Source organism: Bubalus kerabau, chromosome 9 (assembly GCF_029407905.1).
Source record: "Bubalus kerabau isolate K-KA32 ecotype Philippines breed swamp buffalo chromosome 9, PCC_UOA_SB_1v2, whole genome shotgun sequence".
NCBI lineage: Eukaryota > Metazoa > Chordata > Mammalia > Artiodactyla > Bovidae > Bubalus > Bubalus kerabau.
In genome coordinates this window covers 49698781-49716828 of record NC_073632.1, presented here as the reverse complement: position 1 = coordinate 49716828, position 18048 = coordinate 49698781, and the positions used below count along the sequence as shown (strand labels likewise).

Genomic DNA, 18048 nt, shown 5'->3' with positions numbered 1-18048 from the left:
CCTCACACCTGGGAGCCATGAGCTAGATACCTGGAATGCTATGCTGTGGACTTTTCTCTCGGGAGATGCAGGAGACCCATTGTCTGGCTCCCTTCAGTTATTTATCCAAGACTAGCCAGTTTGCTGGTTTTTCCTCAGTTCCTCCCTTCTCTCCTCCAGCTAAGGAAGTGAGCTCTTCCTTAGCTCTGTTCCTTTTCTTAAAACTGACATTTCCTATAGGTGAAATAGGTTGAGCAGTGGGATTTAGGTAAAGCTTCCTTGTTATCTGGTAATTTAGCCTTTAGAACATAATAAGCAGCATTGACTTTAGAATAGGTATCTATCGCTACAGCTTTATTAAAGACTGGAAATATTTTTAAATGTATATTTTTTTTGTATTGAATTTTTATGAAAGCCAAAGCAAAAGATTATGTCCTAACCCAATGACAGCTTTATCTGTAAGGAAGCAAGATTGGGAGTCAAACTGCATTGTTTTTTGGGAACTTAACACATGCCAAAGACTCATTTATGTCTGAAATTTGAGAAAGAGAATATAATGGGCCTGCTTCCATCCCCAGAATAATTAACAAATGTATTCAATTACATTTTAAATTTTGTCATGGTTCCAGAGGTAAAATTATGCTGTCAGTGTAGATGAGAATGTCTATTTTTGTTTTTTTCTTCCAGTTTTATTGAGATATATTTGATATATATCACTATATAACTAAGGTGTAGACCATACTGATTTGACTTACATGCATGTGTGGGTGCTAAATTGCTTCAGTCGTGTCAGACTCTTTGCGACCCTATGGACTGTAGCCTGCCAGGCTCCTCTGTCAGTGGGATCCTCCAGACAAGGATTCTGGAGTGGGTTGCCATTTCCTCCTCCAGGGGATCTTCCCAACCCGGGCATCAAACGTGCATCTCTTGTGTCTCCTGCATTGGCAGGTGGGTTCTTTACTGCTAGCACCACCTGACTTACATGCATGGTGGAATGATTACCATTCAAGTCCAGTGAACATCCATCATCTCATGTAGATACAAAAAAAAAAAAAGAAAATAAATTTTGTGTGTGTGATAAGAACTCTCAGGATTCACTCTCCAAACAACTTTCACATATAACATGTGTCAGTATTAATTATATTAATCATGTTGTACATTATATCCCTGTTATTTATCTTATAACTAGAAGTTTGTACTTTGGGACTGCCTTCATCCATTTCTCCCCCACACCCCCTCACCAGATGAGAATATCTTTTCTAAATTCTTTAAAGTAAATTGAAAGAAAAGGGGAATAACCTTAATGTCTTAAGATAGGAATTTTATTGTCATTGTCAGCCAAAACTGACTACTTTGGTTATGGCAGCAGAATTATGTAGGCCATAAAGAGGCATTAGAGCCATGGGATCTATGTTGAGATTTTGGTCAGGTCTTTAGATCAGGGGCTGGTGAATATTTTCTGTAAAGGACCATGTAGGAAATCTTTTAGGTTTTAGGGGCCATATGATCTCTGTTATAGCTCTTCAGTTCTGCCATTGTAGTCAAAGTAGCCATGGACAATGCATAAATAAATGTATTTTGATAAATATTTATTTATAAAAACAGATGTCGGGCTGGATTTAGCCCACAGGCCATAACTTGCTGACCCCTGCTATAGACGGATGACTGCTTCCTGACTAGATTTGAGGGTGGTGGGAGACCATTAATAGTGTTCAAAGTTCTAGCAGAAATGTACTTAGTCTAGGTTTCCAGTCTAATTTTCTGTTACTTTCCTATATCTATATATATCTGCCTCTAGTCAACAGAACTATTCACTGATCACTTATTATATAGACATACAGACCAGTGGAACAAAATAGAATACATGGAGACCTGATATACCATTGAGTTGGCACTGAAAATCAGTGGAAAAAGATGGTCTAGTCAGCAAACAGGGATGACACAATTGATTATCTTTGTGAAAAGTAAAATTAGATATCTACCTTTCTGAACATAAACATAAATTCCACAGAATCAGTGTCCTAAACTTAAAGGGAAACTTTAAAACTTCTTGAATAAAATATAGAGGATTTGTCTTTGTGACCGTGGGGAGAGGAAGACCTGCTAATACAAGATATGAAAGCTTAAATTATAAAGGTAAGTTGGATACATTTGATCCAACTAAAATTTAAAACTTATAGTCAACAAAAAGCACTCTAGAAAGGTTAAAAGGCAGACCACAGACTGGGAGAAAATATTTACATCAAAAATAATTGACTTAGGGAGGTGGGAGCGAGGTTCGAAAGAAAGCTGACATATGTATACCTATGGCTTATTCGTGTTGACATATGGCAAGAAACCAACACAATATTGTAAAGCAATTATCCTCCAATTAAAAATAAAAAAATTGACTATAGATTGCTATCTAGAATATATATAAAGAACTCCTACCAAAAAGAGAGAAAAATCAAGCTGGTAGAAAAATGGTCAAAGAAGAGTCTGTTTTGGGGGAATAAGTAGTAGATGCCACAAAAAGATAAGTAAATCAGAACATATTTTTAAAATGAAATGTTCACTCTGAGGAAGAAGGGCACAAAACAGGGGGGGGGGCATCAACTGTATCTAATTTTTAAAAAATTTTGGAATAAATATGTCAAAATATAAAGATTTGATAATTAGATTAGATTGAAAGCTAAGTAACCAGGTGGTCAATATTTTCTCCAATTTAGCCTATTTATAATATTCCATAAATGTATCTTTAAGTGTAATTGCGAGATATTTCAACAGGTTAGTTGATTTTAAAAAATAATTTTAAGGAAATTATAACTTTGCCTGATAATATACTTCTACTGGTTCAACATTTGCTTCTTACAAATAGACTGAAGAAGGGGTATTATGAGCTCAGAAAGTACTCAGCAAAGCATAGGAAATATCTTCGTAAAAGGGTTTTGGCTGAGTGAAAACCTCTATTTGGAAATGAGAGAACTATAAAGAAAAAGCACCTCTAACCCATGCTATCTCCAGTGGAGATGTGCAGATATTAGGACCTGAACACTGAATGTACATTTCAGGCCAAAGTGCCACAGCCATGTGTAGCTTTTTCAGACGTGTGAAGCATAGCTCCCATGCATCCGTAGTCCCTTCATGGCAATGAAAAGCACCGCAGAGCTGCCTTCAGTTAACTTTACCCTGATGAACCACAAGAAGTCCCCGTAAGTATTTCTCCCTGAATCACACTGCCACCTGGCCGGGGGTGGCTTGTCAGCAAAGCAGATACAGGTAGTGTTGCCTTTTCCTCCAGTTGCCCTCCATTCAGTTTCTTCTCATTATCCATGCTGTATCAATAATGATATTTATAAGAGATAACCTGGTTGGGCCATTCTCCTGCTTAAGGCTTCCCAGTGCCCTCCAGATAAAGTACAAACACATTAGCATGTTCTACATAGTTCTTGAGAGCCTGCCTGGTCCCTGCCTCTTATCAGCCTCATCCATCTTTGTTATCAGCTGTCCCCAGCTGTGACAAGCTACTTAAAGATTGTTAGACAAGACAGGGACCTTCTCTTGCCTCTGGGTCTTTGTTGAGGCTGCCTGTCTCTGCATCCTTTTACTTACGGCGCATCTCCCATGGCCTACCTGGTGACCACACATTCCTTTAGTACATGCCATGTCATGTTTTCTGGATTGCCTAGATCTGCACAACTTAATTCACTGCCTGATACAAAGTAGGTGCTCGATGTTCAATTCGTGACTCTGGAATAAATGAAAAAAAAAAAAAAGGAATATTTGAATGAATAACAAAGCAATCACTGAAGATTCACAAAATACTTCTCTGCTGACTCTGAAGTCAGTTGCCCATGAGCCTATCCTTATGTCTGTGTGAGAGTATCGGTGTTTTTGTGAGTTTTACATTCACTTGCTTCTCTGTGGACATGTTTGTGTTCTCATTTCCTCCATAGTGCCAGTTCTTTGAAAATCCAGGAGAAGCTTGGATGACCATTTTAATCCCTCAAATTCAGAACCTCAACTGGGTTCAGACTAGAATATTTTCCACATCTTTCTTTTGATAAACTCCAGGTCAGTTTTAAAATTATACTTATGTCCTAGATGTCCCTCTGAACAAGTGGTGGACTTGGAGTAGGTCACACCTAAGCTAGTCCAGAATTTGAATTCAGTCAGGAGTGAGTAAACTGGAAGGATTTGCTGAAGAAATTAGCTCATTTGTCTGACATGTATCAGTTCAGTTAGTTCAGTTGCTCAGTCGTGTCCGACTCTTTGCGACCCCATGAATCGCAGCACGCCAGGCCTCCCTGTCCATCACCAACTCCCGGAGTTCACCCAGACTCACGTCCATCGAGTCAGTGATGGCATCCAGCCATCTCATCCTCTGTCGTCCCCTTCTCCTTCTGCCCCCAATCCCTCCCAGCATCAGAGTCTTTTCCAATGAGCCTTAGAAACGCTTGTTACTTGAATGCATGCAGCATTAAAAAGTCATTTGCATCTTGCAATTCTGTTGTAATCAGAAATTGAGCCATTGCTTAGGCTACTTGTTTTAGAGATTTAAATTCACCCCCCCCACCCTCCTCCCTCTAGTTGTTTAGCTACTTAAAGACTTAATTATACTAGTAAACTGAACAAATTGGTGTACTTTAGGTTACAAGGGTTTTTTTGCAAATCAGCTGAAGGCATTTAAAAAAAGATTTTCATTTAAAAAGAATTTATGGGTGCTAACATATAGTTCAGTTTTTTAGTTTTTTAATGGTCTTCTTAGAAACCTGAAGTGATATACTTTTATCAAACAGTGGTTTATGTTGAGAATGATATAATGCTTGTTTTTAAAAGATGTAATTATGTTCAGCATTCCAGCTGGAATCATTGTTTCTGATTCTGTCATTTTGGGAGATAATAATGGAATGGTGAGGGGTGTGTGGAGAAGCAGGAAAAGTAATATTCCTGCATTTTAAACAAATTGAAAACTCTTTTTATTTTAAAGCACCACCATTATTATCTTAATTGTCCTAATGGAAATTATGCTTGACTAGCAAGTGGACAGTAACCCAGAAAGGTGGAGGACATGCTATTTTAATTTACAGCTTTGATGAGAATCACCTTGGATTATTTTTAATGCTTGAATTTTAATATTATAAGGAACAAAGGATAAAGTTAGAATGATTAAATCAAAATATTTGGAATGATGGATGACAAATGTTTACCTTGCAGAAGTTAAAGGAATAGTTTTGAAAGCAATTATCTAAAATGCAAATATGTAGATACTTTTGGAATAATTTAAGACTTAGTTCAAAAGTAAAAGTAATACAGTAATTAATCATTTTTACAAATTTTGCATTTTGTTTTACCCAACTTTTTATTTTGAAAAATTTCAACAGTACTCTTAAAACCACTTAAAATGGTCAACATTTTGCTGCACTAGGGTTTTTTTCTCTCAGTATTTTCTCTTTAATCATCTGAAAATAAGTTGTAATATTGAAACACTTGACCTCCAAAAACATCATTATGTATCTCCTAACAAGGACCTTTCCCTGCATAACTATATTACCATTATCACACCAAGAAACTTTTTTTTATTGGAATATAATTGCTTTATAATATTGTGTTAGTTTCTGCTGTACGAGGAAGTGAATAGACTATTGTATACATTTATTCTCTCCCTCTTAGGCCTCCCTTCCTCTCTACCTCCATTCCCACCCATCTAGGTTCTCACAGAGAACAGAGCTGAACTCCCTATGCTATACAGCAGGTTCTCACTAGCTGTTTATTTTATACGTGGTAGTGTATATGTTAATCTTAATCTCCCAGTTCATCCCACCCTTCCCTTCCCCTACCTGTGTTCTACATGTCTGTTCTCTACATCTGTGTCTCTATTCCTGCCCTGGAAATTGTTTCACCTATACCATTTTTCTAGATTCCACATACATGCATTAATATACAACATTTATTTTTCTCTTTTTGACTTATTTCACTTTATATGACAGACTCTACTTCCATCCACATCTCTACAAACGATCTAGTTTCATTCCTTTTTATGGCTGAGCAATTTTCCACTGTATATATGTGCCATATCTTCTTTTTTTAAAAAATTAACTAATTTTATTTTTGGCTGGGCTGGGTTTCATTGCTGCATGCAGGCTTTCCCTAGTTGCTGGGAATGGGGCCTACTCTCAAGTTGCAGTGCTTGGGCTTCTCATTGCGGTGGCCTCTCGTTGTGGAGCATGGGCTCTAGGGCACTCAGGCTTCTGTAGTTGCAGCTCGTGGGCTTAATTGCTCCCCGGCATGTGGGATCTTCCCAGACCGGGGCTGGAACCTGTGTCCTTTGCATGGGCAGGCAGATTCCTAACCACTGGGCCACGAAGGAAGTCCCTGTACCATATCCTCTTTATCCATTTATCTGTTGCTAGACAGACATTTAGGTTGTTTCCATGTCCTGGCTATTGTAAATAGTGCTGCAGTGAACATTGAGGTACATGTGTCATTTTGAATTATGCCTAGATTTTCTCAGGGTATATGCCCAGTAGTGGGATTGCTGGGTCATATGGTAGTTCTGTTTTTAGTTTTGTAAGGAACCTCCATACTATTCTCCACAGTGGCTATATCAATTTACATTCCCACCAACAATGCAAGAGAGTTCCTTTTCCTCTACATCCTCTCCAGTATTTACTGTTTGTAGACTTTTTGATGATGGCTATTCTGATGGGTGGTTAGAATGTGGTACCTCATGGTAGTTTTTTTTGAAACATATATTTGGCTGTGCCAGGTCCTAGTTGCCACACTCAGGATCTTTGATCCATTTTCCTTGTGGCATGCAGGATCTTTAGCTGCAACATGTAGGATCTAGTTCTTTGATCAGGAATAGAACCCTGGCCCTCTGCAGTGGGACGGGAGGCTTAGCCACTGGACCACCAAGGAGGTCCCTCTCATTGTAGTTTTGATTTGAATTTCTCTAATAATGAGCAGTGTTGAGCATCTTTTCATGTATTTGTTGGCCATCTGTATATTTTCTTTGGAGAAATGTCTGTTTAGGTCTTCCACCATTTTTTGATTGGATTGTTTGCTTTTTTTTTTTTGACATTGAGCTCCATGAGTTGTTTGTATATTTTGGAGATTAATCCCTTCTTGCTTCATTTGCAAATATTTTCTCTTAACGTTGATGCAGTGATATAGGGTCACTCAATTTAGCAAATAAAAACAAAGTCCAGATAAACTTAAATTTCAGATAAATAATGGTTTTTTAGTGTATATATGTCCCATGCAACATTATATGATGTCAGTGTGAAACTCAAATTTAACTGGGCATCCAGTATTTTATCTCATAATATAAAGTAATTAATATGGGCTAAATATGAAGCCCATATTTAAATTTCTTCAGTTGTCCCCCAAATGTTCTTTTAAATATGTATTTGTATGTGAATCCAGTAATCATGTTTTACATTTGACTTTGTCTAATAAAATTTTGATAGAATAATTATCAGGTATTTACTTTAAAAAGATAAACTCATGTTCAAAAGATTCTTTGTGTGAAAGTGGGCTTTCCATGTATATGAAATTAAAAACATAAATTTTTACTAAATTTAGTGGTTTGAAGTGTCATCACCAAAATGTATAACAACTAGGACCCCAAACACTTGTGACATTAGCACATTTCCTTGTTGGACGACTGGCAGTTTAGTCATATTGTTTAAAAAATTTTTAATAACATTGTTTCTGACAGCTGCTTTTCTTGTTATCCTGCCTTTTGATTTAGTGTTATAGTATTCTATTACTTATTATAGTAAGTCTCCTAAACTTGAGATGCTCTCTTGACTCATTACCTGTGAGTTCAGTTGTTTTTTAGGTTCCACATATGAGTTCATACGTTGTCTTTCTCTGTCTGATTTATTTCTCGTAGCATAATGCCTTCAGTGTCCATCAGTGTTGTCACAAATGTCAGAATTCCTTTCTTTTTTAATGGTTGAATAATTTCCATTATGTGTGTGTGTAACACTTTGGTTGTTTCCGTTTTTTTTGGCTATTGTAAATAATGCTGCAATGAACAGGGAGTTGTAGATATCTTTTTGAGCTCGTGTTTTCATTTGGATAAATATCCAGAAGTGGAATTGCTAAATTGTATGGTAGCGCTATTTTTAAGTTTTTGAGGAACCTGCATATTGTTTTCCACAGTGGCTGTACCATTGTACATTCCAGCAGTGCATGAGGTTCCCTTTCTCTACATCCTCAGCAACACTTATTTCAAGCAGGGGCTCCTCTGGTTGCAGTGTGAGGGCTTCTCATTGTGGTGGCTTCTCTTATTATGGGGCATGATCTCTGAGCACACGGGCTTCAGTAACTGTGGCATGTGGGCTCAGGAGTTGTGGCTCCCGGGCTCTAGAGCACAGGCTCAGTAGTTGTCACGCATGGACTTAGTTGCTCCGAGGTATGTGGAATCTTCCCAGACGAGGGATCAGATTCATGTCTCCTGTGTTGGCAGGTGGAGTCTTTACCACTGAGCCACCAGGGAAGCCCTGGAGATCTTCTTTATCTTGCCCTCCTGGTTATTTTGACTTTGTGTTCAGCTTGGCTTATGTCAGAGTAGCAAACCAGCATCACATCTATGCAGCGTACTGCCCAGAAGAAAAGAGCTCTTTCACCTAGAGATGAATAACAGAACTCCCCTTGGTTGAACTTAGTCATAAACTTACCCCTGAAACCCTCATCTGGTTGTGGAGGATAGAGCAGGGAGTAGGACCGTTCTCATCTAAAGGACATGATGGCTGTACAGTTGTATAAGATTGCTGAGAAGAGTCTGAAAGCCCTAACCCCCTCATTTTGTCAACAAATCTATTTCACTGGTTAGTTTACAGTGTCTCTGAACAATTCTCTAGAGCCTTCTTAGCTCCCTTCAAGCTAAACTACGCTTCCCCCATCACTTTCAACAGATGTCTACGTCTTTATAAAGAGAAAACAGAAGGCATTGTGTTGGCCCTCCTTCAGCCTCCTATATGAAGTTGCAATCCCAGAAGTCTGGGTGAATGTGAAGGAATGTGAAAGAAAGTCAGTATCTTAGTATGAGTTTTTTCTGTTTTTAGCTATCCTTCCATATTTATTTTTAATTTTATTCCATTAGGTAGGCGTACAGTGATTCTTTGGAATATATTCAGATTTCTTCTATTGCTTAGAATATGAACAGTATTTGAAAATGTGCTCCCTGTTCTTGAATGTATTCTTGATTTGTTTGGTAGAGTTTATATAGATATGAAATAGCTTAAGTGTACATTAATGTTCAGATCTTTGAGAGGGGTGTGTCAAAGGGTGTGATGTTTCTTCTTTTGTGGTCCATAGGTTTGGATAGAGGTGGGTATCAGTACATGAAGTTTGCAGTCTTCAGTGTGAGTGAGTGGGCCTTGTGATTAGGCGTGCAGAGGTGGGCAGTGGATGGGAACTCCCCTGTGCTGTGCCCTGAATCCAATAGATAAGGAAGCAGCAGGGTGTAGAGTTGATGTGGCTTACCCAGAGTCATATAGCTAATAAGTAGCAGAATCAGAATTTGTACCAAGATTTTTCAGTTCAGCTCTACTACTCTTGTGGAGGTAGGTAATAGTTTTCCACTATCTTCCAACATCATCCTTATGCTTACTACCTGCAGAGTCTATAATACAGTATCACTGTATCCCTATCAAAAACCCATTAGAGAAGGTGTCATGATCCTACTTCACAAATTCCCTAAGATATAGTTAACATGACAAATTTTACAGCTGGTCACTTGAGAAACATACGTTCAGATTTCCAAGTTTTTGTCTAGTGTGAAGTGTGTGTATTTTAGAGGTTGGGCATGTATCAGAGTTCTGGTAGGAAACTGTTCACAGCAATTTCAAATAAAGACTGAATCAAGAAATGACTTAGAGAGTCGTGGGCAGGGCAGTCCTAAGGCAGCAAACAGGGCGTGGAGGAGTGAAGGAGTAGCCCGCAGAGAGCTGGAGCTGTGGCACGAGGACCTCATGGCTCTGGAGGGAAGCCTTTCTGCCAGAGACACAGCCTGGAAGCAGGGAGGCAGCGGGAGAGAATGACCAGGCTTTCTCTCCACCCCCTCCCTCCAGTCTCCTACAAGCAGTGCCTCCCAGAGGCTGAACCCAGCTGGCAGCCAGCTAGCAGCCAGCCAGCAAGGTTTCCCCCTAGGGTAGAGAGCAGGACATCCGAGGCTTGTTGGGGGACGGGAGCATGTGGCGCATCCCAGCACCTAGGACCCAGGCCAGGGTGGCGTGCTCTGAGACATAAGAACACATTACAGGGAATTAAAACATTGAGAAAGGGAATTTAATGGACCTGAAAAATAGGGTAAATTGTGAGAAAATGTAAATTAGGAACATGTAGATGATGTGGGTTCCTATGTAGTTATTTTGAAGAAACTGTGTAAACCCAACTCTCCCTGAATTCACTATGATGAATAAAGAACTTAGAAACTTCTTTAGGACCCATTTTACAGCCTTGTAAATAGCTTTACTGTTCTCCATTCAATCCTCTGACTTTCCCATTAAAATATAGATTTTTAATCCTTTGAAATAATTTCAATAATTTTTGGAAGACTGAAATTTTATTAGGAGAAAATCAGCTTGCCTCTCCAAGTAAAAATACTTGGTGCATATAATAGAGTTTAGATGGGTGATATCTAACATTTATCATTAGGGGACTATCCATTGTGTTTATCAACTTCTTTGGAGTAAAATCTTTCTTTGGAGTAAAATCTGCATCTTAAATAGTATTTATGCTATCTGTAATTTCACATGTTTGAGAATCTTTTCCTTTGGTACTCTATAACCATCTGGTACCTCTTTATCATCTTCTAAATGTTGCCTTAAATATAATATAAATTATGTATGTAATATATAATGTAGTATGATGGTGGTGGTGGTGTTGGTGGTTTAGTCGCTAAGTCGTGTCTGACTCTTGCAACCCCATGGACTGTAGCCTGCCAGGCTACTCTGTTCATGGGATTCTCCAGGCAAGAATACTGGAGTGGGTTGCTATTTCCTTCTCCAATAATGCAGTATAATATTTGGCAAACTGCTTTTTCAAAAATACATTAACTTTGGGTAAAACAGAAGAGAGGCCCAAGTGAGATATATATGTGTGTATATATATATACATGCATATATTTGTATTAACACATATATGCATATATATGTGGGTTTTTTTTAGCAGTGTTGAGTTCTTGCCATGTCATCTTTCCCCTCCCATCTTTGTTAAATTTTTGCCTTGAATTTCACTGATTCAGCACATGTTGATTATATTCTGACTAGACCCTGGACAATTTCTGCAAATTATGTTCAGTCCAGTTCAGTTCAGTTGCTCAGTCATGTCCAACTTTGCGATACCATGGACTGCAGCATGCCAGGCTTTGCTGTTCATCACCAACTCCTGAAGCTTGCTCAAACTCATGTCCATCAAGTCATTGATGCCATCCAACCATCTCATCCTCTGTCATCTCCTTCTTCTCCTGCCTTCGATCTTTCCCAGCATCAGGGTCTTTTCCAATAAGTCAGTTCTTTGCATCAGGTGGCCAAAGTACTGGAGTTTCAGCTTCAGCATCAGTCCTTCCAATGACTACCCAGGACTGATTTCCTTTAAGATTGACTGGTTTGATCTTGCAGTCCAAGGAACTCTCAAGAGAGTCTTCTCCAACACCGTAGTTCAAAAGCATCAACTGTTCGGCGCTAAGCTTTCTTTATAGTCCAACTCTCACATCCATACATGACTACTAGAGAAACCATAGCTTTGACTAGATGGACCTTTGTTGGCAAAGTAATGTCTCTGCTTTTTATTTTTTTATTTTTTTTATTTTTTTTTCTTTAGCCATGGACTTTATTGTTTGAATATTTGCAATTATTATTCTAATGTCTCTGCTTTTTAATATGCTGTCTAGGTTGGTCATAGCTTTTCTTCCAAGGAGTAAGCGTCTTTTAATTTCATGGCTGCAGTCACCATCTATAGTGATTTTGGAGCCCAAAAAACTAAAGTTTCTCACTGTTTCCATTGTTTTCCCATCTATTTGCCATGAACTGATGGGACCAGGTGCCGTGATCTTCATTTTCTAAATGTTGAGTTTTAAATCAGCTTTTTCACTTTTCTCTTTCACTTTCATCAAGAGGCTTTTTAGTTCTTCTTCGCTTTCTGCCATAAGGGTGTGTCATCTGCGTATATGAGGTTATTGATATTTCTCCCAGCAGTCTTGATTCTAGCTTCTGCTTTATCCAGCCCGGCATTTCGCATGATATACTCTGCATAAAAGTTAAATAAGCAGGGTGACATTATACAACCTTGACGTACTCCTTTTCCTATTTGGAATCAATCTGTTGTTCCATATCCAGTTCTAACTGTTGCTTCCTGACCTCCATACAGATTTCTCAAGAGGCAGGTCAGGTGGTCTGGTATTCCCATCTCTTTCAGAATTTTCCACAGTTTGTTGTGATCCACACAGTCAAAGGCTTTGGCATAGTCAATAAAGCAGAAATAGATGTTTTTCTGGAACTCTTGCTTTTTCGATGATCCAACTGATGTTGGCAACTTGATCTCTGGTTCTTCTGCCTTTTCTAAATCCAGCTTGAACATCTGAAAGTTCATGGTTCATGTACTGTTGAAGCCTGGCTTGGAGAATTTTGAGCATTACTTTGCTAGTGTGTGAGATGAGTGCAATTGTGCAGTAATTTGAACATTCTTTGGCGTTACCTTTCTTTGGAATGAAAACCGAACTTTTCCAGTTCTATAGCCACTGCTGAGTTTTCTAAATTTGCTGGCATTCTGAGTGCAGCACTTTAACAGCATCATCTTTTAGGATTTGAAATAGCTCAAGTGGAATTCCATCACCTCCACTAGCTTTGTTTGTAGATGCTTCCTAAGGCCCACTTGACTTCACATTCCAGGATGTCTAGCTCTAGGTGAGTGATCATACCGTCGTGGTTATCTGGGTCGTGAAGATCTTTTTTTGTATAGTTCTTCTGCTTCTGTTAGGTCCATACCATTTCTGTCCTTTATTGTGCCCATCTTTGAATGAAATGTTCTCTTGGTATCACTAATTTTCTTAAAGAGATCTAGTCCTTCCCATTCTGTTGTTTCCCTCTATTTCTTTGCATTGGTCACTGAGGAAGGCTTTCTTCTCTGTCCTATTCTTTGGAACTGTATATTCAAATGAGTGTATCTTTCCTTTTCTCCTTTGCTTTTAGCTTCTCTTCTTTTCTCAGCTATTTGTAAGGCCTCCTCAGATAACCATTTTGCCTTTTTGCATTTCTTTTTGTTGGGGATGGTCTTAATCACTGCCTTCTGTACAATGTCATGAACCTCCATCCATAGTTCTTCAGACACTCTGTCTATCAGATCTAATCCCTTGAATCTGTTCAAATCACAGCAAAATATGTTGTGAGGAAGTAATCAATTGCTGTGACATTGCCAGTTACTTTCTGCGAAAGTTGCTTTCAAAAGATTTCTAATACATAAAATGTACTTAGAGATTATTAGGTTGTATATAAGTTTTCTAATTTGAAGCTGTTTTAAAATTATTGAGGAGCATATTGGTTTTTTTTCTGGAAAGTTGAAAATAGAATAACCAATGTATAAGAATGGTTCATGTAAGATATTAAAACAAGGCAAATTAAGGAGTTTTGGCAGGAGTAGTTTCTTCTTTCTGTTGAGATTTAAGAATAGATGGAGAGTTGATGTGCAGAAGAACACAGGGAAGGCATCCAGTTGGCAGAATCAAAGCAAAGCAGATTCTTTTGCCGAAACTGTGATGGAGGTTCTTCTGGAAGGGGCTGATGAAGTCAGGGGCTGGATTTATAGAGAAAGCTAAGAGACAGGAGAGCAAGAGAGGTTTCTGAGGCATACCGGACTGAATCCACATATTAAAAAACAAAAGTGTTATAAAAGATCCTGAAATCTAGCTCTTGCAAATGTTCTCTGTCAAATTATCTACTGCTGTGGTGATGCTAAATGGCATAACCTTTGCTTCCTTCCGCTTTTGTTGTTGTTTAGTCATTAAGTCATGTCCGACTCTTTGACACTGAATGGACTGTAGCCCACCAGGCTCCTTTGTCCAGGGGATTTCCCAGGCAAGAATACTGGAATGGGTTGCCATTTCCTTCTCTAGGGGATCTTCCAGGGATCAAGCCTGTGTCTTCCGCTTTGGCAGGTGGATTCTTTAGTACTGAGCCACCTGAGAAGCCCCCTTTCTGCTTTTATCCTGTCTGTACTCTCTTGGATCTGGCTCACCTTAGTTTTTACATAGGTGTCTAGGGAACTGTCATAGAGTTTGAAGGTTACTCTTCTAAGTGGAACAAAATTTAGAATGGTAATTTGGGTTGATAATAATGTCGGACAAAGAGAAGTTCCGTTTTGTTTCTTTTTGAGGCCTTCATCCTCCTGCTTTGGTCTGTACTTGATTGCTTTCTTGTCCTGCTTGTGCCACTGTGGTTCTAGAGCAACTCTCTCTTATATCAGGGTGTTCTTCCCAGGATCCTCTGTGTTTCATGGAGCCTAGGTGTTCATATTTCTGCTGGGGAGGATTTTTTAAGACCTTGTAAATATGGAATATCAACTTCCATTTTCACACTTGATGGTTAGATTGGAAATCATTGTCTCAAATTTTATTCAAGTTTTATCAGTTTTTTATGACTTGTCTCTACCACCTCCCTCCTCCACTGCCACCTTGGATGTTTGTAAGATTTTCTTTATTTTCCTTACTTTTCTTTAATTTCAGGATTATGACTTGGTGAGCGAGAGTAAGCTAAGTTGCTTCAGTTGTGTCCAGCTCTTTGTGACTTCATGGACTATAGCCCACCAGACTCCTCTGTCCATTGGATTCTCCAGGCAAGAAAACTGGAGTGGGTTGCCATGCCCACCTGCAGGGGATCTTCGCAACCCAGGGATTGAACTGGTGTCTTTTATGTCTCCTGCATTGGCAGGCAGGATCTTGGCCACCAGCACCACCTGGGAAGCTCTTGTGACTTGGCATGGGTCTTATTTCCCTCGTTGTGCTGGATGCTTACTCTGTCCTCCTCATCTTGAAATTTCATCCTTCAGATCTGAGAAAAATCTTAGGTAATTTCCTTCTCTCTTTTTTATCTTTTCCCTTTCTGGAATTCCTTTTGGTTAGCTCTTGGACCTCCTGAATTAATCCTGTAATTTTCTTATATTTTCCATCTTTTATTGTTACCATTTGTTTTATTTCTGGAATTTTATTTCTGGTACTGTATGTTAAATTTCAGAGTACTCTCTTTTGTTCTTAATATTCCTTTTTAAAAATTGCATTTTGTTCTTGCTTTATAGTTTTAATAACTTATTTTCCTCAGCATATTAATTATACTGGTTACAGTTTTATTTTGAAGTTTCCTTTTGCAGTCTGTTTCCTCTGTGTATTTGCTGTGGTCTCCAACTTTCGTATTGAGAGTTTTTTTTTTCTTCCAGTTTCTATTGATTCTATGCTGTCAAATCATTTTAGTGTCATTTCAGATACTAATGAGCTGATTGAAGGCTGACTCTTAAGAGATTTGTTGACTAGCGTACTTTACTGTAAGGTGATCTGATAGGGATCCTGTTCTTTCTTTGGGAGAAACCAACACACAAGTGCCTTTTTTTCTGGAAACCATTTAGTTTCTCCATAAAAAGTCTTCCGATCTCTTGCTTGCTGGGAATGAACTAGGCTGTCATTGTTTGGGGAGCCCATTTGCAAATGAGTGGAACGATTACATGGTTAGTAAATGGTGAAGGAGGTGTAAACTTAAGTTGTGTGACTTCAGAGCTTTGCTCTGAGCTACTGATTCTTGCCTTCTATGTTAAAATCTAAGTGGAGCATCATAGCCTTTTATATCAAGTTTTTTGTACTTACTGTGTGCAGTAGCCTGTTTCATTCCTATATATAGCTTGGTTAGGAACACTATGTGTATGATGATATTCATTTATTTCCACATTGGAGATTTATACTTTTTTCTTAATTTGCAGCTTTTTTCAAGGAGCAAACCTCCAAGGGGCCTGTATGTTTATGGAGATGTGGGTAAGTATGTTAAAATAAGTTTTAAGTGGTCTAAACAAAAAGTTTCCTAGCTTTCACTCAGAGAAAACTTCCATTTCTATCTTTTGACACACCACCAGCAGGAATAGGATGAGATGAGGTAAAACAGGGGAGAGGAGAGGTTTGTAGATTTCTTAGGTTTTACTTTTATTTCTCATGGGCTGTGACTGTAGTTGAAGGCATGATTAGTTAGCATGTTAGGTGCAAACATTATTTAATGCATAAAGTGAATTGATCTCAGTGACAGAAATCATCTCTAGATAGGTTATTTGATAAATCAGAATCTCATTGCTCAGTGCTGTTTGACTCAGCTTAATAACTTAAAACAATAAGTTGCTCGTTTTAATTTTAATTTCCACTAATACTTCTACTCATAATCTAAACTCTTGCCCCTAATTTAGTTATCTTCAGTCTATTGATGAGTGCACATTCTAAACATATAAGTGGTAACATTTCCTTCTCGCGCTTCCAGTCATTGGGCATGAAGACTGATTTTCTTGGAAACTCTGTGAACTGTCAGTTTCTCTAATATCATGTGGGCGTGCTCAGTCATGTTCCATTCTTTGCAGCCCTGTGAACTGTAGCCCAACAGGCTCCTCTATCCATGGAATTTTCCAGGCAGGAATACTGGAGTGGGTTGCCATTTCCTACTCCAGGAGATCTTCCTGACCCAGGGATTGAACCCACATCTCTTGCATCTGCTGCATTGGTGGGTGAATGCGCCACTTGGTAAGCCTTTCTGTAATAGATTTTCCTAATCAGTTGTCTTGCTTCTTCCTTGACTTCATTATTGATGAAGTTGTCTGTTTTCTGGTTTCGATTTTCCTTCAACCAAATCCTTTTGTTCTAGTCCTAAACCTTTCCCTAGTTATCCACTTTCACTGATGTCATGAAGGTGGCTCTTCTGTCATCTGGCCTTATGGCTTGCCAATCACTTCTTTATTTGGCATACTCAAAGTATTTGATGTAATGAGATCAGTTTTCAGTTCAGTTCAGGCACTCAGTCGTGTCTGACTCTTTGCGACCCCATGGACTGCATCAGTTTTAGTCCTTGACTGATCAACGAGGCTCAGACTCCCCTGTGGCCATAACAAATTTTCATTGTGAGGAAGTGGTGGCAGAGGTTTATTATCTTAGTAAGAATTTTAGGATAATAGGAGTTGAATTGGAGAAGGAAATGGCAACCCACTCCAGTGTTCTTGCCTGGAGAATCCCAGCGACGGGGGAGCCTGGTGGGCTGCTGTCTATGGGGTTGCACAGAGTCGGACATGAAGTGACTTAGCAGCAGCAGCAGCAGGAGTTGAGTAAGTAGTTACACTGCCTTAAAGGTCAAACTGTTCTTTTCTTTTCTCGGTCCTCTCTCTTACTCTGATGTTTATTAATGCCTCTAAATGTCTGTTTTACATTTATAGATTTAGCAAATCTAATAAATGATTAGTGTTCAGTTTTTAAAAAGGGAATGATAGAGATTCTTGAAGTTTTTTTTATCTTTCTTTCTAAATTATTAAAAACATTTTTATTGGAGTTTAACTGCTTTACAATGTTGTGTTAGTTTCTGCTCTGTAGGAGAGTGAGTCAGCTATACATACACATATATCCCCTCTTTGTAACTGCAGAGCACTGAGTAGAGTTTCCTGTGCTATGCAGTAGATTCTCCTTAGTTTTCTGTTTTATATGTAGTATATATATGTCAGGCCCAATCTCCTAATTCATCCCATCCACCCTTTCCCCTCTTGGTGTCTATACGTTTGTTCTCTATCTCTTTGTCTCTATATCTGCTTTGCAGATAGGTTCATTTGAGCCATTTTTCTAGATTCCACATATACGTGTAAATATATGATATTTGTTTTTCTCTTTTAAGTTCTTGAAACTTGTAGATTTTAAAAATGTGAAAGAATCTCAAACTATTCTTTTTCTTTGTTCATCAGCTAATTGGTATTTCTAAGACCAATGTATGCTTACTTAGCATCTAATTTATATCAGGTACTTGATCAGGTTTATGTGTCTGCACCTTTGGCTATCGCTAGGAGATCTCATTCTGTAGT

The 18048-nt window shown here is 38.6% G+C and overlaps 1 protein-coding gene across 1 annotated transcript in view; it reads left to right on the top strand.

Annotated features, from left to right (window-relative positions):
* AFG1L (AFG1 like ATPase) overlaps nucleotides 1-18048 on the top strand; it is a 194573-nt gene that overhangs the window by 30925 nt on the left and 145600 nt on the right. Inside the window, exon 3 of the mRNA XM_055535271.1 lies at nucleotides 15934-15985. Within this exon, the coding sequence (XP_055391246.1) occupies nucleotides 15934-15985 (52 nt within the window). The remainder of the gene's footprint in view (nucleotides 1-15933; nucleotides 15986-18048) is intronic.